Source organism: Mesoplodon mirus (genome assembly GCF_964341445.2).
Source record: "Mesoplodon mirus genome assembly, chromosome: 2".
In the NCBI taxonomy this organism is placed as follows: domain Eukaryota; kingdom Metazoa; phylum Chordata; class Mammalia; order Artiodactyla; family Ziphiidae; genus Mesoplodon; species Mesoplodon mirus.
In genome coordinates this window covers 142,029,408-142,053,267 of record NC_138977.1, presented here as the reverse complement: position 1 = coordinate 142,053,267, position 23,860 = coordinate 142,029,408, and the positions used below count along the sequence as shown (strand labels likewise).

Sequence of the window (23,860 nt, the reverse complement as noted above, 5' to 3'; positions counted from 1 at the left end):
TAGAACATTTTCATCATCCCCAAAAGAAACCCTATACACTTTGCCCATCATATCACAACCTGTGCATTCCCCCATTTTTAATTGTTTTTTATTTATTATTGAGTTGTATATGTACTAGATACAAGTCCTTTATTCTTATATTTGATATCAGGTATATATGATTTGCAAATATTTTCTCCCATTCAGTGAGCTGCCTCTTTTCATTTTCTTGATAATGTCCTTTGCTGCATAAAAGTTTTTAATTTCAAGGAAGTCCAGTGTCTATTTTTTCTTTACTTGTGTGTAGTTTTGGTGTCACATTTAAGAAAGTATTGCCAAATCCAAGGTCAGGAGGATTTACTGTATATTTTCTTCTAAGAGTTTATAAGAGTTGCTTATAGTTTTAGCACGTACATTTAGGTCTTTGGTTAATTTTTTTTCCCCCAGGTAGGGTTAACCCTGCTCCTCTGTGTGTAACCATAGGACTCTAAAACTCCAACTATAGCTTGGAGTCATAAACATATATGGGAAAAGTTTTGTTTTTTTTAAAACTGTGGTAAAATATGCATAACATGAAATTTACCGTTTTAACCAGTCTTAAGTGTATAATTGGGTGGTATTAAGTATATTCCCATTGCTGTGCAACCATCACCACCATCTAGTCCTGTAATTTAAATTATTTGGAAGGCTTGAGTTAAATTTAACTTTTTAGTAAATCTAGGACTATTCAGGCTATCTGTTTTTTTCTTGAGTTTTGGTAGTTTGTATCTTTTAAGGAATTGGTCCATTTTGCCTTAATTGCCTGATTTATGGACATAGTTGTTCATAGTCTTCCTTATTATCTTTTTACTGTCTGTGGGATCAGTAGTGTTTTCTCTTTCATTTCTAATACTGTTAATTTATGTCTTCTCTTTTTTTTCATGATCATTCTGCCTGGAGGTCTAGCAGTTTTATTGATTTTTTTCAAATTATCAGCTTTTTGTTTTATTTTTCTGATTTTGATTTCATTGATTTCTGTGCTAATCTTTGTTATTTCCTTCCTTGTTTGCATTAGGCTTAATCTGGTCTTCTTCCTTTAGTTTAAGGTGAGAGCTGTGGTTAGTGAGTTTAGTTCTGTCTCTTCTAGGTCTGTGTTCAGTGCTATAAATAATCATTAAGCATTGTTTTAGCTGCATCCCACATATTTGATATGTTGGATTTTCATTTCCATTTAGTTCAAAATATTTTTTATTTCCTTTGAAACATCTTTAACTTAACATGGTCTACCTTCAAGTGGTAATATATCACATGTATAGTGTAAGAACCTTAAAACAGTATACTTCTCTTGCTCCCCTCCTGGCCTTTGTGCTGTTGTCATACATTTTACTTTTACATGGTTGTAAACCCCAGAGTACATTGTCATCATTTTTGCTCTAAATAGTATTTCCTTTTGAAGGGATTTAAATAATAATAAAGAAAATTTTCTGTTTACACAATGTAATTACCACTTCCAGCTCTCTTTAGTCTTTTGTGTAGATTCAGGTTTCCATCTGGTATCATTTTCCTTCTTCCTGAAGGGCTTACTTGAAAATTTCCTGTAATGCAGGTGTGCTGGTCAAGAATTCTTTTCAGTTTTTGCATGTCTCAAAAAAGTCATTATTTTGTTTTTGTTTTAAAAATATACTTTTATTGGGTGAAGAATTTAGATTGACAGTGATACCCCTCCCATTACCCACGCACCCCTAGTTCTTTAATGATTTGCTCCAGTCTCTGCTTTCTTGCATTATTTTTGAAAAGAAATCTGCTGTCTCCATTTTCATTGTTTTTGTGTGTAATATATCTTTTTTTTTCCTCAGGTTGCTTTTAAGATTTTCTCTTTAACACTTGTTTTAAGCAATTTGATTACCATGTGCCTTGGTAGTTTTCTTCTTGTTTCTTGTGCTAGTTCATTAGTCCCCTCACTGGGGACTAAAAATACACATGTACATTTGTCTGCTTGAGATTCTCCCAAAGCCCAGTGTTGCTGTATTCATTTTTTATATTCCTCTGTTTTCTTTCTCCCTTTGTTTTGTTTTAGAGGGTCTCTATTGCTGTGCCTACCAGTTCACTAACCCTTTTTCCCCATTAAAGTGTCTAATCAGCTGTTAGTTCCATCTGGTGCATTTTTAAAATTATGGACACTGTAATATTTCTTTAGAAATTTGATTTTTATCCTTTTTATATTTTTTCTTCTCTACTTAGTGTTTTCAGTGTTTCCTTCATTTGAACATATGCAACACATTTATAATAATAACTGTTATAATGTCCTTGTCTTCTAATTCTATCTGTGTAATTTCTGAATCAGCTTCAATTTATTGATTTTTTTTCCTTATTGTAGATTATATTTCCCTGCTTCTTTGCATGCATGATACATTTTGATTGGTTTCCAGAAATTCTGATTTTTATTTTGTTGGGAGGTGAATGCTTTATATTCATAAAAATATTCTTGAGGTTTATGCTGGGGTGTGGTTAAGTTATTTGGAAAGTTTGATCCTTTTTGGTCTTGCCTTTAAATTTTCTCAGGTGGTACCATGGCAATGTTTTGTCTAGGGTTAATTTTTCCCTACTAGTGAGCTAAGATCCTTATCAATATCCTACCTGATGCTCTATAAATTATGAGGGTCCACTCTGGCTGTTGGGAGAAGGCATGCTTCCTTCTAGTCCTTTTAGGTCTCTGGTTTCATTTTTTTTTTTCCTGGCCTCATTTGTTTTTCTCACATGCGTGAACTGATAACTGAATATTTGATGGAGACCCTGTACAGATTTCAGGAGTTCTCTCTCTGTCTCTGTACCTCTTTTGCCTCTAATACTCTGCCCTGCAATACCTACCTCTTTGACTTTCCCATACTCCTAGCTTCATTTTCTCATCTCAGGGAGACTGTGGGCTCTGCTTAGGTTTCCTCTCCACTGCTGCAACCTGTGGCCTTTCTCCAGGCAGTTAGATAGGCACAGTCATAGGGTTCACCTCATTGTTTCCCTTCTCTCAAGGATCACCCTCCTTCATTGCCTGATGGCCGATGTCTTAAGAGTTTGTCAGCTTTTTAAGTTTTATTCAGACAGAAAGGTAAATCTTATTTCTTCTCCTCCTTGGCTGGAAGCAAAGGTCCCTATTTGGCAGTTTTCAAAAATACCATTTTTAATAATTTACATCTAAGCCACAGGGTGGGACATATTCCAATGCCCCATGTTAGAATCACCATGTCAGAATTTCATGTACTCCTCAGAAAAATGCTTTGCAGTTTTTTATATAGGTTTTTTTTTACATCTTTATTGGGGTATAATTGCTTTACAACGTGGTGTTAGTTTCTGCTGTACAACAAAGTGAATCAGCTATGTGTACACATATATCCCCTCCCTCTTGAGCCTCCCTCCCACCCTCCCTATCCCACCCCTCTACTTCGTCACAAAGCATCAAGCTGATCTCCCAGTTCTATGCAGCAGCTTCCCATTAGCTATCCATTTTACATTTGGTAGTGTATATATGTCAGTGCTACTCTCTCACTTTGTGCCAACTTCCCCTTCCCACCGTGTCCTCAAGTCTGTTTTCTATGTCTGCGTCTTTATTCCTACCCTGCCACTAGGTTCATCAGTACCATTTTTTTAGATTCCATATATATGTGTTAGCATACAGTATTTGTTTTTCTCTTTCTGACTTACTTCGCTCTGTATGACAGACTCTAGGTCCATCCACCTCATTACAAATAACTCAGTTTTGTTCCTTTTTATGGCTGGGTGATATTCCATTGTATAAATGTGCCACATCTTCTTTATCCATTTATCTGTCAATGGACATTCAGGATTCTTCCATGTCCTGGCTGTTGTAAATAGTGCTGCAGTGAACATTGTGGTATATGACTGTTTTTGAATTATGGTTTTCTCAGGGTATATGCCCAGTAGTGGGATTACTGGGTCATATGGTAGTTCTATTTTTGGTATTTTAAGGAACCTCCATACTGTTCTCCACAGTGGCTGTATCAATTTACATTCCCACCAACAGTGCAGGAGGGTTCTCTTTTCTCCACACCCTGTCCAGCATTTATTGTTTCTAGATTTTTTGATGATGGCTATTCTGACTGGTGTGAGGTGTTACCTCATTGTGGTTTTGATTTGCATTTCTCTAATGATTAGTGATGTTTAGCATCTTTTCATGTGTTTTTTGGCAATCCGTATGTCTTCTTTGGACAAATGTCTATTTAGGTGTCCGGCCATTTTTGGATTGGGTTGTTTGTTTTTTTTGATATGGAGCTGCACGAGCTGCTTGTATATTTTGGAGATTAATCCTTTGTCAGTTGCTCTGTTTGCAAATATTTTCTTCCATTCTGAGGGTTGTCTTTTCATCTTGTTTATGGTTTCCTTTGCTGTGCAAAAGCTTTAAAGTTTCATTAGGTCCCATTTGTTTATTTTTATTTTTATTTCCATTACTCTAGGGTCAAAAAGGATCTTGCTGTGATTTATGTCATAGAGTATTCTGCCTGTGTTTTCCTCTAAGAGTTTGATGGTGTCTGGCCTTAAATTTTGGTCTTTAATCCATTTTGAGTTTATTTTTGTGTATGGTGTTAGGGAGTGTTCTAATTTCATTCTTTTACATGTAGCTGTCCAGTTTTCCTAGCACCATTTGAAGAGACTGTCTTTTCTCCATCGTATATTCTTGCCTCCTTTGTTAAAGATAAGGTGATCATATGTGCGTGGGTTTATCTCTGGGCTTTCTATCCTGTTCCATTAACTATGTTTCTGTTTTTTTGCCAGTACCATACTGTCTTGATTACTGTAGCTTTGTAGTATCGTCTGAAGTCTGGGAGCCTGATTCCTCCAGCTCCGTTTTTCTTTCTCAAGATTGCTTTGACTATTCGGGGTCTTTTGTGTTTCCATACAAATTGTAAAATTTCATGTTCTAGTTCTGTGAAAAATGCCAGTGGTAGTTTGATAGGGATTGCATTGAATCTGTAGATTGCTTTGGGTAGTATAGTCATTTTCACAATGTTGATTCTTCCAATCCAAGAACATGGTATATCTCTCCATCTGTTTGTATCATCTTTGATTTCTTCCATCAGTGTCTTATAGTTTTCTGCATACAGGTCTTTTGCCTCCTTAGGTAGGTTTATTCCTAGGTATTTTATTCTTTTTGTTGCAATGGTAAACAGGTGTTTTTTGGGCTTTTTTTTTTTTTAAGTGTTATACGAGTGAACTTTCTTCTGGTATTGACCCAATAGAAAGACCAAAGCTCTAAGGTGGAATGGTATATGATGCAAAAGTGGGAAAGATGGGATAGATTGAGAAAATGTAATCTGAAAATCAGCAGATGTCTGAGAACTCCACTATAAACCTAAGATAAATTTAAAGATGAGTTTAATACCCTGTGATAAAGTTTCCCTAATGTTCAGGCCTATAGATGGGTAGTGGGGGAGCAGGTGGGAATGTGAGTTTTAGGGAATTCTAAGTTGTTTGTAATTTTATCATCTGTCTCTCTGTCTTTGTTGGGGGACCTCAGGATCACCCTCAGGCTTGATGATTCACCGGAAGGACTCACTGCACTCAGAAGCTATTATACTCATGGTTATGATTTATTACTGTGAAAGGATACAGATCAAAATACTCAAAAGTGAAAAGTCACATGAGGTGAAGTCCAGGAGAAAACAGGAACAAGCTTCTAGGTGTACTCTCCCAATGGAGTCACTTGGGAGCACACTTAATTCTCCCCTAAACAGTGTGTGACAATATGTGTGAACTGTTATTGACCAGGGAGGCTGACCTGAACCTTGGTTTCCAGAGTTTCATTGCAGGTCAGTCAGTGTAGGTATACAGCCCTGGCATGTCTGACTTCAGCTTCTTAGATTCTAGCTCTTCCCAGAGCAAAAACAAATGTTCATAAATCACACTGTCAGGGTCAACTTATCTGGTCAAACAGGTATAGCGTAGCCCAGGGCCTCAGGCATACAAAAACACTCTTAGAGGCACAATATTTAAAAGGCCTAGAGAATATCTCCCAGAAGACTGCTAAGGGCCAGTCCTAAAGACTGGCCTTTCTTTGAAATGGGCAGGGTTTGAATAACTCAGGTTTTCTGATTAAACCTGTCTTGAACACTATTTACTAAACTCCATGCTTTAGTTGGATTTCATTAGTTCCTCCTAATGTCCTTTGTCTATTTCAGGATCCCATCTAAGCTATCACATTACATTGAGTTGTCATGTCTTCTTTGGCTTCTCTGGGCTATGACAGTGTTTCTGTTCTTAACAGTTTTGAGGTATACTGCTTAGGTCTTTTGTATAGAAGGACCCTCAATTTGAGTTTGGTTGTTGTTTTTATTACGGTTAGGCTAGGATTATGGGGTTTTGGGAGGAAGACCACCGAAATGATATGTCATACTCATCATAGCTTAACAAAACTATAAAATTAGTTATCTAAGATAAAACTCCCCCAGCCCCTCAGAAGTACTTAACCAGAATTTAGGCTGATGTGCTGCTTACATGCAGAATTTATACTCAATGGCTCTTTTTACAACTGTTCTCTTTTCAATAGTGTCAAGATCTCTAATGTGCATAACTTCAGATTTTTCTAGAGACAGCAGGGAAAAGAACAGAAAGTATGACAGTAACTGGTCAAGTCATAGATGAGGAAAGCTAAAATGGATCTGTTTTACCAGATTGAATCTGGAATGATAACGAGTCAGGTCCCTCAGTATGACTGCCATTATTCTCATGAATCTCTTCCTTCCCCAAGATGAACTAAAAGCCAGTATTAGGGGCTACAAATGGTTCAGTGTCATTCAGTCTCTTTAGTTGCCTAACTCCTACTTACCTTTCATGCCTGTTTAAATATCAGATCTTCTGGAAAGCTGTACTTAACACTCTAGGACCCTCCAGGCCTATTATGTACTATTTGTAGCACCCCGTACAATTTTTTGTCTAGTCTTTAAATTAAATACTTATTAATGTATTTGTTTAATGTCTGCCTCTCCTTTCAGTCTATAAGCTCCATGATGTAGAGACCATGTCAGTCTTGTTCATTTTTTGTTATCTCAATCTGTATAGTCTACCTGTATTCCTAGAGCCTGGCTAAGCACTCAAAACCTAACAGCCTTTTGCACTAAGATGAATATATTGGAGTGAATGAGTGAATAAATAAGTGAGTAAATAAGTGGATATTTGATATTAAAACCTCTGTTAGTATACCTATAGGAGTCTGACTTTCTTGTTGATACCCGCAGCAGAGGAGACCCATACTTGTGAGAACTTATAAAAAATGGCACAATTAGACAACATTTACCATAGGACAGTTAATTTTTTCTCAACAATCTACCACTTAGGCTTGGTCAGTTCTCTGAGACTTGCCTAACCTGTCTCAGTGAACTTAGTTATATGCCTAGGATAAATGTCTAATTTCTCTAGGCAGCTTCTTTCTCTAGGATTTTCTTGTGGCATCTTTTGGCCTGATTCTCAAGTTGATCCTGTCCCACTAACATTCATCCCCCTAGCTATTACGTGCAGCACATTTAGCAGCCAGGGACCAGCTTTCAGTATAAAGGTAAAATCTTTTATTCTTTTTCTAAATATTGCCCGTTAAGACTGTCCTGTAAGGATTGTTTCCTAGTATCTCTTTTACCCTTTTTCAGGGCTTTCTCCTTATGTCTGTAGACCTCAAACCAAAACAACATAGAGAATAACCAATGCTCTCTGGCCAGCAGCATTCGTTATTCTCCCCCATGTAGGAACTTCCTTTCTGGTCTGTATCTCAGGACATAGTCGGGACTGCTTAGGAAGTTTGCTTACATGAGTTTGCTCAGCTTTCTGACAAAGAAGGGCCTCCTCTCTTTGCCTTCTATTTAACAAAAACTTGGAGCATCCCTTTAGCCAGTCTTGTCAGCAGAAGATTTTTGTGTCTATATATGCAAACATTTTTATTGTCAACCAGCCATCAAAGGAGATTCAGAGGAAATGGTTTGAATTTATTACCCAACTATTTGGACAGATCTGGGCTAGAAAATGTCTTGCAAAGCATATGTATAGCCCTTGTACACTATTACATGTTGGCAACATTTTTTTACTAGTTCTGACCACACATGTTGGTTTATTCCTAACTCCCTAACTCTCTCCTGTTTTCCCCATCTCACTTCCTACAGCCTGTCTCCCTGCCATTTCTACCCCTTCTGCTACTTTTTTTTTTAAGATAACCCAAGAGAAATGTGCATCTGCCCATTAATTTATTCCTATACCAAACAAACATTGAGCATCTGTAATATACAGGCACTGTGTTAGGAAGGTCCTGGTGATACCTACATATATAACAAAAGAGCTTTTCTGTTTGATTATTATTTGCTTATATCACAAATTCCCAAAGACGAGTAATCCGAACAAAACTCATTTGAAAACTTTTACTATTTGAAACATTTTTTTCTGGGCCTTTTATATGATTTCTTTTAATTTTGGGGCATTTGGTCATACATTATTTACATGTGGTTGATTTAAAATTCGCTTGAGAAACTTGTGACCATGTGCTTCTTTAGTTCCTGGGCTTGGGGCCCAATCAGTAGAAGTTCTGATCTCTTTCCTCTGTTCCTGTATTTTTCATTTATTTTATCCATACTCCTTTATCTTTTCCTAGTTCTGCTATGCCAAATAAGAATGGCAGAGGTTACTATGTTTCCTTAAATATTCAAAGCATTTTATGCTGAATGCAGTTAAATTATTCAAGGAATTTAGTAAATTAGGAAAACATTTTAATGAGATATGAAGAATTTTCTAGGTAAGACTATGTCATTTTCATGGTGTGAGTTTTACTTTTTTTAAATTATTGCTGCTATTGTTTTTTTTTTCTTGTTTAAAGTTTCCATTTTTTGTGAGACTTTTCCCTGTTTATTAAACAAAAGTAAGTAGTTTTTTAAAAACTCATTTTGGAAATGATTAACCATTTTTAAGTTGAATTAAGGCAGAAAGTTTTTTGATCTAAGGGAGGCTTATTTAGATAATTACTATTTTATTTATAAGATTTGACTTCATATATAGCCCGCTCTCTGAGCACAGCTCATAGTAAACTTATTAAAGAGGGATTGTAATGTAAATGCTATTTTTGAAATTGAACTCAGGTTTTAATATAAGCACTAAACTGATTATGAAATCTATAATTTGAAATTTGGTTAAAATATTTGCCTTTAAGTTGATCATTATTTCCATGTTTTTTTGAATATCTATTTTAGTTTTACTTGAATAGTTCCTTTCTTCTTTACCTTAATGTTTCCCTTTATTAATTAGGAATTATAAGAGCATCTGGCTCCCATAGCCTTTATAATATGTTTCAGTGAGATTCTGAAATGTGATTTACTAAAGAACAGCAAAATCACTCGGATTAGTGGCAGTTTGCAATTAGTGGCAAAGTTTTGTTGTAGTTTCTTATATTCTTTCTCATCTACTTTTTTTTTTAAGCATTCTGTGCTCTTTCCTGTGAAAATATTAGATATTTCAACCTAGCAATCTTATGCAAAATGGAAGTGAAACAGGAGGGGAAAAGCTGAGTCAAGAAAGAAAAGAGAAGGACAAAACACTACATGCTCAGCCCTTTCCACCACACTGTGCCGGGCCCTTCTCCATAGTTTTACCTGCCTCATGCTCCACTTTACTTTTCAGAGTCCTCCTGTAGTGGGTTTTGTATTTTTTGTGAAGTTTGTATTTTTAATCAATTTGGGGGTGAGGGAGAGGCTGTAGATGGTTTATGGTACCATAGTGGAACTGGAACTTTGACTTGTTTTTTTAAGAAACCTCGATAGAATTTCTTTTTAAGCATGGAGAAAAATATTTTGTCTTTCACCTTATAAAGCTAATGGCTTTCACATATTTTTACTTAGATCTAAGAACATATTTTGAACACTTAACTGAATCCTAATTTTGCTTTGTCGCCATTAAAGAAGCATCTGGAAATGTGTTTTTTTCTTTTGGATCTTAGAGGTGGGTTTTCTCAACTTATTTCTTTCTGCATTATGTAGTATCCCTAGTAATTTGGTATCCTTATTATTTCTTATCAAAATAAATCTACTTTAAATATTTGAATTGTTAAAAAGCTGGTGTATGGCCCAGCAGAGAATTGCCAACCCACGTGTTAGTGCCTGGCTTCTTATCCTTATGTTGGGACTTGTTAGTGTGAAAGAGCAAAGTGAAAGGCACTCTTTGTTGCCATATTTTCTATAAAAATAACACTTTCAAAAGAATTTTTGTACCTGGCAGTGTAAAACTTGGCACCTAGAAAATAAGAGGATCTTGACTCATAGATGTATAAGGACACTGAGTCCCTCTGGAGCTACTGAATTCCTCTCTCATAGTAATTCTCCTACTTCATTCATTTTTATTTTGTCCTCTTGGAACTTGTCCATAAAAGTTTTTTTGTTTTGTTTTGTTTTAACCTAATCATCAGGTCTCTTACTTCTTTGGGTGTGCAGTTTGAATTGAGTTTTTGTTTTTTGGGTTTTTTTTTTTTTTTGGATTTATATATTGTTGGATGCTTGCTTAGAAAGTACTGTGAGATATTTGTGGGGGACATTTCCCTTGGGAAATTTATGTCACTGCACTGTGTGTGCTTGTTTGACAGCTGTTCCGTCACTTCTAACTTTATTATTAATTCAAAAAGTTATAAAGCCATATGTGAGCAGCTGTTCACTATTTTCATCAGGACAAAATAAGAAGGCAAGGACCCAAGTATAATATTCTCAGGAGTGATTTAGGTTAGATTGTAGGAATAATTTTCTGGCAGTTACGATATAGTGTAACTTATTTAAGAGAGTTATAGAATTAAAAATAATTTTAAAGAGCATAAAATAGTATTTGTTGAAAGATGAGAGGATTTGAAAGATGAAATACTGACTGAAGGTAGGATAGTGAACCAGCTAGTTTGTGAATTCCTGTTCTAGTTCTAGGATTTTATGATTTCATGCTGGTGCTTATTCTTCTCTTACTGACTAATTTTCCCATGACTTTCTGTGCTTTAAGACTCTCCTATGCAATAGTATTTTAAAGCCAATTTATATTTATTTTTAATAGGTATCTTAGCTATACAAAGAGCCATCATTTATTTGGCATTCAGGTGCTAAATTAAAATGCAAAACTTTTTTGCCCTTATTTTAAGAAATGTAGTAATCAGGGGGCTTCCCTGGTGGCGCAGTGGTTGAGAGTCCGCCTGCCGATGCAGGGGACACGGGTTCGTGCCCCGGTCTGGGAGGATCCCACATGCCGCGGAGCGGCTGGGCCCGTGAGCCATGGCCACTGAGCCTGCGCATCCGGAGCCTGTGCTCCGCAACGGGAGAGGCCACAACAGTGAGAGGCCCGAGTACCAAAAAAAAAAAAAAAAAAAAAAAAAGAAATGTAGTAATCAGACAAAAAGAAAAAGAATAGAAAAGTTATGGTAATTAAATATTGTTCATGAAACTACAAATGTAATGGCTTGATTGTCCTTTATCTTTTGTCACTAGTCCTTTAAAATATGACTATTTATTATAATAATCTTTCAGACATTTAAATAAAATAATAATAATAACACCAACCTAGTATTTATTAGTTAACATGTACCAGGGAAAGTGCAGTTATTGGAATATTTACTATACTGTTTGATTCTCACAATAATCCTGAGAGCTTAGGTTTTATTGTCCCCTATTACAGATGAGAAAGAAGTTTAGAGAGATGAAGCAAATTGCCCAAAGTGATACAGTAACTGGTAATTTCATACAAAAAATGTATGAAGTTTTTAAAACGCAGAATATAGAATTGTGTATATATTATGATCTCAATGAAAACTCATGCACAGGCATTTGAAAGAGTAGAAGGTACTACACCAAAATACTAAAAATGGTTACTTTTAGGTGTTGGGGGAATAGATAATTCTTATATTGTCCTTTGTAATGTCTTATAGGCTGTACTTATATAATAGCTATCCTCATAAACATATGAGGTGGGAATTGCTATTATTACTTTGATATTCTAAGAGCTTGACGTAAGTCTTTCATATATGCAACATTTTCCAAATCTCTGTCCTCACTATCTCACATATTTACGAATATCTTAACCTATTTTATATTTTTTTCAGTAGTTTTTGTATTAATTGTGTGAAGACAGATATTTTATGTCTTTAGACAAAGACTGTGTTTTTTAAGATACTTTTCTTATTCCTCTTTCTAGATTAAAAATATTTGGAGATATTATCTCACTTACCTTTGTGCGCTTACAGTCTCTAAGACAAGTTGAGCACATAGAAGACATTTCCCAAAGTTTATTGAATTTCTTTCCCTTGTAAATTCCAACCATTGTACAGTAACTGGAAACTAATTCCTTAATTTTCAAATATGTTTTTTTTCTCTTTTAATGTAACTTTCATTTACACAATTACCCAAGTCTGAATCCTGACTGTTACCCTTGATTTCATTTTTTTTTTTACCGTCTCCTCTCCAAATCTCATTAATTATCAAGACTCATTGATTAGCCTCGTTTAATATAGTTTTTATCCTTTTTTGTTTTCTCCATAGCCCTACTGCTACTACAGTAGTGCAGATAACCACAGTCTCTTATAGGAATTACTGTAGAAGCCTCTCCTCCTCACCCTCCCAATTCTAAACCCCACTCTACTTTATAACCACAGTGGTCTTCCAGCAGTCTGATCATGTCACTTCCCTGATTACGTTGCTCTCCATTGCTCAGGATAAAGTCTAAATTTCTTGATGTTTTATGAGTCTTCAAGGTCTGATAGCTCCATATGCTGGCTAACCTCTTTTGTTTCTACTCCTTTTCTGGCTCTCTAAATTCTAGCCATACTGAATTACTTTTATTTAGTTCTCCTAATGTATAATGCTTTTTTTTTTTTTTTACCTTTGTCTTCTCCACGGCATTTGCTGTTACTTTCAGCTGGCTAATTTCTGTGTTTATTAGATCCCACCTCATATGTCACTTCTGAAAAGCTTTTCCTGACCGTCCATTTAAACTCTGTGGCTACCCTTTTAGCATATACCAGGCTTTATAGTAATTGCATAATTATGAAAGTATGCCTTTTTAAGGAAATATTCCATCAGGGCAAAAACTCAGTATGGACAGGAACTATTTTGTTCCCAGGAACCAGCATAGTATGAAATAGGCATTTAGTCAGTATTTAATAGATTGATTGATGTTTCTGCAGATGACTTTGCCTCAAATTTTCCTGAGAGTCTAGAGACGTTCTGACATAATGCCCTTAGCTCCGTGCTTTCCTGCCAGTCTTTAAACTTTTTATCTTTATCTTTCACTCTCCTTTCCTATCACTGCTTGGGGGGATAAATACTTAACTGAAATATAAAGTGGAAAATATAAGTGCAGTAGAAGTAGGGGGGTATTAACTATCTTTCAAGAAGTTTAGTGGTGAGAAAGGAGGAGATAAAATATTAGGTAGAAATAATATCAAAGTAAGGTTGTTTTGAAGGATAGGGAGAAAAAGGAAATATTTGTAGGCTGAGGAAAAAATATAGTGAAAAATATAATTAAAGCAGGAATAGAGAGAGACAGTTGGTGTAGCAAGAGCCCCGAAGTTCGGGAGATAGGAAGGGGATAGGATTGTTTCACTTTTTTGCTGGTTCTTACAGCCTTCAGGGCAATGGACCAACTCCTCAGTATAGACTACTAGTCCATGCAGTGGCATTGGTGTTTTGGCCTGTTGCATGTCCAGTGAACATTCAGTTTTCTGGTAAGAGCCTCTTAATTTCTCTTGAGGAACACGCCTTCTTCAGCTCCTGGTCCAGCTGACACTGTTTGCTACTATTCCCTGATCCCTAGCTAAAGATACCATTTTTTATGATATGGACTTCCTTTTATTTTGGTGATTTCCATGTGTGTTCCACGTGAGTTTAATATCTTATATTAGGTTCTTTTAAATGACTCTTTTTAAAGGTTTTTAAAAGACTGATTAAAAACCAAACACACTAAAATGTATTAAATACCAAATTTTATCATATTGAAAATTATCAGGTTGTATTGCCAGGTTTATTTAGTTTTATATATATCTGAGAAAAACATCCTCCTAGCCATTTATAGGCATATCATTGAATTTTGTTTTAAATGCTATTAATTAGGAAGGATATAGTTCTGTACTAATCTTGAAGAAAATTTTATCTGTATGTGTGCTTATTAAATTAGCTTAAGTAAATATTCTGCTATAGTACTCAAGGTATAACTCAAACATGCTCCAAGGTATGGAATAGCTGTTCCTCATGGAGCACGTTCTCCAACAGAGCATGCTGTTCTCATTGTATAGGTATAATAGTTGCATAGTAACAACTGAATGGGTATCTGCAGCATCATAACAATAACATAGTGTCAGTTTAGTTCTTATAAGTTGCTTCCCTGACTTGTGTATCTATGACAGTTATAAATACAGCTTTCTTCCATTTTATATATATATATATACACACACACACACACACACATACTGTCCCTCTCTGTATGCATGTATGCATGTGTATGCATGTGTGTATGTGTATGCATGCATGTGTGTATTGTGTGTATGTATATATGCCACTCTTAAAAGGCATAAAAATAAACTCTACTGACTGAATTAAACCACTATCCAGTAACCTCATTGCCAGATCTACTGACCATTTCTTTTTAAGTCTCTCTACTTTCTGATCTATTAATTTTTAATAGTTGTTGACTACCCTCCTTAAAAATTTCTTCCCAGAATGTTTATTTTCATGAGAGGTATGCTAAAGTATTTAGAAGTGTCATACCTACAGCCTACTTTAAAAGTTTCAACAGAAAATTTAAAAATTGATAGTGTCTGGCCTTACATTTAGGTCTTTAATCCATTTTGAGTTTATTTTTGTGTATGGTGTTAGGGAGTGTTCTGATTTCATTCTTTTACATGTAGCTGTCCAATTTTCCCAGCACCACTTATTGAAGAGGCTGTCTTTTCTCCATTGTATATTCTTGCCTCCTTTATCAAAAATAAAGTGACCATATGTGCATGGGTTTATCTCTGGGCTTTCTGTCCTGTTCCATTGATGTATATTTCTGTTTTTGTGCCAGTACCATACTGTCTTGATTACTGTATAGTATATACTACTATTTGTAGTATAGTCTGAAGTCCGGGAGCCTGATTGCTCCAGCTCCGTTTTTCTTTCTCAAGATTCCTTTGGCTATTCTGGGTCTTTGTTGTTTCCATACAAATTGTGAAATTTTTTGTTCTAGTTCTGTGAAAAATGCCATTGGTTGTTTGATAGGAATTGCATTGAATCTGTAGATTGCTTTGGGTAGTATAGTCATTTTCACAATGTTGATTCTTCCAATCCAAGAACATGATATATCTCTCCATCTGTTTGTATTATCTTTAATTTCTTTCATCAGTGTCTTATAGTTTTCTGCATACAGGTCTTTTGTCTCCTTAGGTAGGTTTATTCTTAGGTATCCAAAAATGGGCAGAAGACCTAAATAGACATTTCTCCAAAGAAGATATACAGATTGCCAACAAACACATGAAAGGATGCTCAACATCACTAATCATTAGAGAAATGCAAATCAAAACTACAGTGAGATATCACCTCACACCAGTCAGAATGGCCATCATCAAAAAAATCTACAAACAATAAATGCTGGAGAGGGTGTGGAGAAAAGGGAACCCTCTTACACTGTTGGTGGGAATGTAAGTTGATACAGCCACTATGGAGAACAGCATGGAGGCTCCTTAAAAAACTAAAAATAGAACTACCATATGACCCAGCAATCCCACTACTGAGCATATACCCTAAGAAAACCATAATTCAAAAAGAGTCATGTACCACAATGTTCATTGCAGCTCTATTTACAATAGCCAGGACATGGAAACAACCTAAGTGTCCATCGACAGATGAATGGATAAAGAAGATAGATGTGGCACATATATACAATGGAATATTACTCAGCCATAGAAAGAAACGAAACTGAGTTATTTGTAGTGAGGTGGATGGACCTAGAGGCTGTCATATAGAGTGAAGTAAGTCAGAAAGAGAAAAACAAATACTGTATGCTAACACATATATACGGAATCTTTAAAAAAAAATGGTTCTGAAGAACCTAGGGGCAGGACAGGGATAAAGACGCAGACGTAGAGAATGGACTTGAGGACATGCGGAGGGGGAAGGGTAAGCTGGGATGAAGTGAGAGAGTGGCATGGACATATATACACTACCAAATGTAAAATAGATAATTAGTGGGAAGCAGCTGCATAGCACAGCACAGGGAGATCAGCTCAGTGCTTTGTGACCACCTAGAGGGGTGGGATAGGGAGGATGGGAGGGAGACGCAAGAGGGAGGAGATATGGGGACATATGTATATGTATAGCTGATTCACTTTGTTATAAAGTAGAAACTAACACACCATTGTAAAGCAATTATACTCCAATAAAGATGTTAAAAAAATAAAAATTGATAAAGTGTGTTTTTGTGTGTAGTGTGTGTGTGTGTGTGTGTGGAGAGAGAAGGAGAAAGTGAGAGCACGTATTAAAGCAAAACTGGTAAATATTAAAAATTGGTGAATTTTGGTAGAGTATATATTCACTTATGGTACTGATTTTTCTTCAACTTTTGCATGTTTGAATAATTTCAAAATTAAGTTAAAAAGTAGAAGAAAAGGATAAAGGAAAGATCAGAAACACCAGAGAGCACAAGCAGGAACTACACATCAGGGTGTGACAACTCTGCTGTACTTCTGCCTATATCAGGCCTTGGTTATACAAACACAGTCACCTTCTGCGGTAAACAGTCACTTTGTTCCTGCTGATGATAGATGGATGTTTTTAGGGCCATAAGATCATGTGTACTAATCCCAAGTTTAATTTTAATTTTATTGATTGGTGAAATCAGAAATCAGTTAGGAAAAAGAAGTTAAAATAAAACCCAAGGCTAATGATGCTGCAGGGAAACATACATGTATCGCTCATGCCATTAAAATAGATGAAGTGGTTGGGATAGCAAACTGGCATCATGTATTAAGAGACCTAAAATGTTCATGCCTTTTAATCCAGTAATCTCACTTCTCAAATTAACTTCCAAGAAAGCAATTTAGAAAAAAATAATTAAATCTGAGCTCAGGGTTATGGTTGATAATACAGAACTCTCCTTGTTCTGTGAACAAAAAACAAAAACAATAGAATGCCCCCAAAAAACCATGCAAGTTCATTTGGAAAAAGTAATCTTTTCCTGATAGTAACAAACAAACAAAACCCTTCTCTTTTTTTGGGTTTGTAGATTGTTTTCTGACTTTTCTTCCTTTCTTTTTTTTCCTCTTCCCTGTTAAATGTAGGTAGCATCCATAGACCTGCCTTTCATCCACATTTCTCTTCTCATGGTTGACTACTTTAATTGATCTCATGGTGTCTATTGTTTGTATGTAGCTATCTCTGAAATCTAACATTTCAACCCTATTCTCTTTCCAGAGCTACATTTGTGATATATGTTCAACTTCGTTTGTGATGTATATTCAATTGTGAATGTATGCAATTCTGTGTATCAAAAAAAAAAATCTCATTTATTTTCTCTTCTACTGATCATTTTTTCTGTGGTCTATATTCTTCTTATCAGTCCATCTTGAAATCTTTAGCTTCAGATTTTCCCTTTCTTCTTCTGCCTTCAGAACCCTCAGCTATAGACCTGTAGTAGTTTTCTGGTGTGTCTTCATCATCTCCATGTGGTTACCCTAGCTCAGGCTTCTTTTTTTTAGAGGATGTTTGTGATAGATCCTTAATTGTTCTCCCTGCACTTTCTCTCCTCTCTAATGAATCTTGTCAGAGAAGTCTTTCTGAAGCTCAGATCAGACCATATCACTTTCTAGATTAAAAACCTTCAAAGACTTCTTATGAATAAAGAGATTCGTGAACTCCATCTAGTCTTCAGGGTCTTCCACTATATGGCTTGAACTTACTTTTCTATTTTTATTTCCCCCCTTAAATCCATTTTCCTCTCATCTTCTTCATACTTCCTTCTGAGCTTTTCATAATTTTTTGGCCTCTATCTGACATTGTCCCTATTTTCACATTTCTGGATCTCATCCATGCTTCAAGAGTTGGCTTTCAGATTTGCCTTCCAGCTGGGAATAATCTTTTCTTCCTGGGAAGTCCCAAAGCCTTTTTCTGTTTCTTTGTTATTGTGGTTAGTATGCTTTCCATTGTACTATGGTTATTTATGTGCATGTTACTGGTAGTTGTTAAGTTCTTTAAAGTCTGGATTTATGTCTTATCTATTTCCTGTGTACAGTATATGATACATAGTTCTCAATGAATATTTATTAAGTAAATATCTAAAGAGCTATCTTGTTTGGGGGGCCTTTTGGGGGGAACAAAATTTTGAGGATTCTTTATTAATATACCAAAGGCAGAAAAGATTACATATTTCATAAGGACCTACAGAAGTATATTTAAAAGAATTTTGCTAAAAAAGAAATACAAGAACTTAGATATATAGATGAGACCTTGGATCACTGATTCAAACCATTTTCAAACAGATGAAAGCTAGTTTTTACAGCCACGTAGAATAGAATATAGACTTACCAGAATGTTCAGTCGTTTAACCAGTTACTTATACAAGTCTTGGCAAACAGAAACATTTTGTTTTTCTTTAGTATTTCTATAATATGCAGCTCACATTTTATAAACTCCTAATTTATTTCTTGATGCTGTTAAAATTGTTTTTAGGAAATTATTGATTCTTAAATAGTTCTGTTTCCCTTCTTGCATATATATTTTTAAAAATTTTTATTATTTATTTGTTTGTTTTGCAGGTATCCTGGTCAGATATAGGAGGACTGGGAAATATCAAACTGAAGCTGAAACAGGCTGTGGAATGGCCCTTGAAACATCCAGAGTCTTTCACCCAAATGGGTATTCAGCCACCTAAAGGAGTTCTTTTGTATGGGCCTCCTGGATGCTCTAAAACAATGATTGCAAAGGCTTTGGCCAATGAGAGTGGGCTGAATTTCCTAGCTGTAAAGGTAGGGTGTTAAATTTTTTAACTGCTACTCTGTCTTCTAGGCACCCCCATCCAATCCTCTGATTCCTACCCTTAGGAGCCATCTTAAAGAGTAGTTGATTTTTATTTGAGATTGATGGCAATATAATATAGGGAGATGGGAGATAACTAAATTAGTGCCTATAATCAGCAAATCATGGTTTAGTTTCTTGATTCTCAATATTTCTTACACACGTGTAATAGAAACCAGTTTTCTTTAGTTTCTGCATTTTTAAATTGTACTAATCACTTTTGTTTAACCAAGACTTAATTATAAATTTGATTGAATTTAATAAATTTAATATTTACAAACATTTTAAAAGAAATCAAATACCTTATATGGTACAAATAATTTTTTTTTTAATATTCATCATTTATTTGGCTGCGTCGGGTCTCAGTTGCAGCACACAGGCTCTTTGTTGCAGCACGTGGACTTCTCTAGTTGTGGCACACGGGCTCCAGAGTGCATGGGCTCAGTAGTTGTGGCGTGCGGGCTCTTTAGTTGCGGCACGTGGGCTGTAGAGAGCACGGGCTTAGTTGCCCTGCGGCATGTGGTATCTTAGTTCCCCAACCAGGGATCAAACCTGTGTCCCCTGCATTGGAAGGCGGATTCTTAACCACTAGACCACCTGGGAAGTCCCTGAAAATACATTTTTTAAAAGCACTTTCCCAGTCAGAAGATATATATACATTATTTATATTCTGAAACACACACATGCATATTTTATTTGTTTACTGCCCTGCCCTATTACTTGGGATAGATTATCTTACCTGATATGTAGTTTTACATTTACTATAGGACTAGATATTAATTTTGTTATTAACTTCTGTGTAACATGATAATATATCCATTTACTAAATATATATATATATTTTGGTATATGTGTATATGTATATATAAAACCTTAAATCCATTTCTGTAGACTTTATCACAAAAATACATATTTAAATATGTTAACTATCAAAGTCATTTCAGAAAAGGTACATGATAATTTATTTTGATGTTGTCAGGGAATTTTTTTTGTAATAAAGTATGTTTCTTTAATCTTAAAACATTGAAATCATTGGCAGGTTGAACGTATAAAACTTATTTCAGAGTATCAGTCTTTTACTTTACTGTTGACCCTTGAACAACGTGAGTTTGAACTGTGTGGTTCCACTTAATACGTGGATTTTTTTCTATAGTAAAACTATAGTATTACATTATCCGAGGTGGGTTGACTCTGTGGATATGGGGAAACTGTGTAAATGGAGGGCCGACTATAAGTTACACTAAGTTATACTTAGATTTTTGACTGCATGTAGGGTCAGAGCTCCTCACCCCCTCATTTTTCAAGGATTAGCTATACTTAAATTTTTTGTGGAATGATATTTAGATGTATTTAGGCTATTTGCTTTTTAAGAATCAGTATCTTCACAGTCACTAGTGTTTGCCTGTTTTTTATTATCTTGTAGAAGACATTGGATAGGGATTTGGGGAGGGGACCATTTTCACTATGATTAGTTACGCTGAATCATGACCATAGTTTTAAAGGTTGCAGTTTTAAATGTTGGAGTAATGAGTGATTTTGAAATTTCCAGAGACATCTTGATTTCTCTTTGGTCCTTGTCCTCTCATCTTGTGGTAGTGGAAATGGTCATTTTACTGGCATTTCCTACTCTTTTTTTTCTGTCATCTGCATTTTTCTGTGCCTACCTTCCACAGTGTATATTCATAATTGAATTTTTCCTGTCTATTGGAAATCTAAAACTTACTTAATGAGGATTTAGCTCACAGTTATTTACACTTGAATGTCAAGGAAGAAACAGCACATATATTTCCTTACAAATTAGTATCTCACTCTTTTGTGATCCAAGATAACAGTTCCAGGTGCTACCAGGACTACTTTCCGGCCTATCCTAGGATTACTTAGAAATATATTTATTATTGCTTTTGCATATGAAAGCTTTCATAACTTTACAGTTTCACTTTTGTCTTTTTTCATGATGAGAAAATGAGGAAGACCATTTTTTCATGTAAAATAACCAACTATGTGTTAACTTATATGCACCTTTCATTAACTATTTAATTCTTTTAGGTCACACACAAAAGATAAGTGATGTTAAGAAATTTTCTTAATAAATTGAGTTTGTACTTGTTTAGGGATTATTACATATCCTACTTACTAATTTTTATTTAATGTGGACTTTTATTCATTATACAATTTAGTGTACTTTGACAGTATTATTCAATTTTTGAATCTGGGTGGAGGATATATTAGGTGAACAATGGGTGTTCATTTACTATTCTTTTAACTTTTCCTATGTGTTTAAAAATTACAAAAGAAAAAGTTGGGAACACAAAAAATATTTGCTTTTTTATGCATTTTCATTGGTCCTTTCATCTTGGACTGATTAATGCTTATGAGAAGAGTTAAAATAGCTATATCATACCATTTATGTATGAGGATATCAAGTCAAAGAAGTTAGGAATTCATATTGTATTCTTTCAAGTTTTATTTTCCTACAAAGAAAAAGTTGTCTTTTGTTTCCAACATAGATAATTGTTTTCTGTGGGATTTAAGTGTTATAATTAAATTTGAACTTTTTGAAATAACAAATCTCACACATTTTGAAAGTGATCAGAAAAAAATAGGTAGACTCTGGTTTTTTTTTTTTTAACATTTTTATTGGAGTATAATTGCTTAACAATGGTGTGTTAGTTTCTGCTTTATAACAAAATGAATCAGTTATACATATACATATGTTCCCATATCCCCTCCCTCTTGTGTCTCCCTCCTACCCTCCCTATTCCACCCTCCCTATCCCACCCCTCCAGGCGGTCACAAAGCACCCAGCTGATCTCCCTGTGCTATGCAGCTGCTTCACACTAGCTATCTACCTTACGTTTGGTAGTGTATATATGTCCATGCCTCTCTTTCGCTTTGTCACAGCTTACCCTTCCCCCTCCCCATATCCTCAAGTCCATTCTCTAGTAGGTCTGTGTCTTTATTCCTGTCTTACCCCTAGGTTCTTCATGACATTTTTTTTTCTTAAATTCCATATATATGTGTCAGCATACAGTATTTGTCTTTCTCTTTCTGACTTACTTCACTCTGTATGACAGACTCTAGGTCCATCCACCTCATTAGAAATAGCTCAATTTCGTTTCTTTTTATGGCTGAGTAATATTCCATTGTATATATGTGCCACATCTTCTTTATCCATTCATCCGATGATGGACACTTAGGTTGTTTCCATCTCCGGGCTATTGTAAATAGGGCTGCTATGAACATTTTGGTACATGACTCTTTTTGAATTATGGTTTTCTCAGGGTATATGCCCAGTAGTGGGATTGCCGGGTCATATGGTAGTTCTATTTGTAGTTTTTTAAGGAACCTCCATACTATTCTCCATAGTGGCTGTACCAATTCACATTCCCACCAGCAGTGCAAGAGTGTTCCCTTTTCTCCACACCCTCTCCAGCATTTATTGTTTCTAGATTTTTTGATGATGGCCATTCTGACTGGTGTGAGATGATATCTCATTGTAGTTTTGATTTGCATTTCTCTAATGATTAAAGATGTTGAGCATCCTTTCATGTGTTTGTTGGCAGTCTGTATATCTTCTTTGGAGGAATGTCTATTTAGGTCTTCTGCCCATTTTTGGATTGGGTTGTTTGTTTTTTTAGACTCTGGTTTTGAGAAACACAAGTGTTCTGGATGTATTGAAAGAATAAACTCCCTAACACTTTTTGCAATGATGATTACCTTTAATTCCGAAGATAAAGAATTTTAAAAGTTTAAACATTTCTTTCTCTGAGTTTATGAAAGAACCCTTTATCTTCCCCTGTGCATCTTTTCTAAACAGTGATTACAAGGTTTATATTCTACTCAGAGTTAAGACTTCACCTTGCCTTGTGTGGGCTCTTAATAGCCTTTGGCATCTGTGTGTGTTTTTGTGCCGACTGTAGCACTTGACATACGCTTAAGTTTAGTTTGTCATCTGGGTCAATTACGTCAAAATATTTTCCAGTTGAAATTTCCTCTCTGCTTCTCGCTTGCTTTTTGTCTGGAGTGCTACAATAGATTAATTATCCTTGAATGGCTGGGCTGCTTTACTTTATGAAGAACTGTTACTGATTCTGGAAGAAGGGTGATTAGGCCTCTGACAGGGATTTTCAGCAAGTCCTTTATTAGCTGTATTGGTGAGTACAAGAATGTAATGAACTTAGTATATCCTTAACTTTTGGGAGAAACTTTTTCTGACACTTGTCTCAGAGAGGAATTGTGCAAAATACATCCCATTTTCAGGAAAAACCTGTATTTTATTGAAAGCAATGCACAATTCAAAGTAATTACTATTGTTCATTTAACTAGATCCCCTACTATTCTGTTACCAAAGGTACAAGATAATTTGAACTTTGTAGGTTCCAAGTTCATCTTTAAATTAAAAAAAAAAATTATGTAGGCTAGTCTATAAATCATAGAGCTTTCATTTTGCAGATATTGCATGGAAAACTGCATAGATACCTCTTTTACATACTGAATGCTTTAAGATTAGTTTCTAGGATTACAAATAAGGATAGTGATGTTTAAGAAGGTGAAGTGACTTTTCCAAGTCAAAGTGGTGGTAATGGAACTGAAATTTGATCTCAGGACTTTCTGACTCCAGAGTCTAAGCACTAAACCCCACTGTATTATACAGTCTTCCATTTTCCTTTTTTTTTTTCTTTTTTTAAGTAAAACTAGTGCCCAGTGCTTTTTTTCATTAATTACACCAAATTACTTGAGAAGGTAGTTCAGGCAGTTTCTATGGGGCAGGTTCAGAGATGTGGAAAGATGTTTCTGGGACCTAGTTTAAAAAATAATTTTGTTTCTCTCAGACAAAGAAAACTGAGGAAAATAGCATGACT

General features: G+C 35.3%; 1 protein-coding gene across 3 annotated transcripts in view; it reads left to right on the top strand.

Moving 5' to 3' along the window:
• AFG2A (AFG2 AAA ATPase homolog A) overlaps positions 1-23,860 on the top strand; it is a 334,449-nt gene that overhangs the window by 61,081 nt on the left and 249,508 nt on the right. For all 3 annotated transcript variants that reach the window (XM_082639000.1, XM_082638999.1, XM_082639001.1), the window contains exon 11: positions 18,740-18,949. In XM_082639000.1, the coding sequence (XP_082495126.1) occupies positions 18,740-18,949 (210 nt within the window). The remainder of the gene's footprint in view (positions 1-18,739; positions 18,950-23,860) is intronic.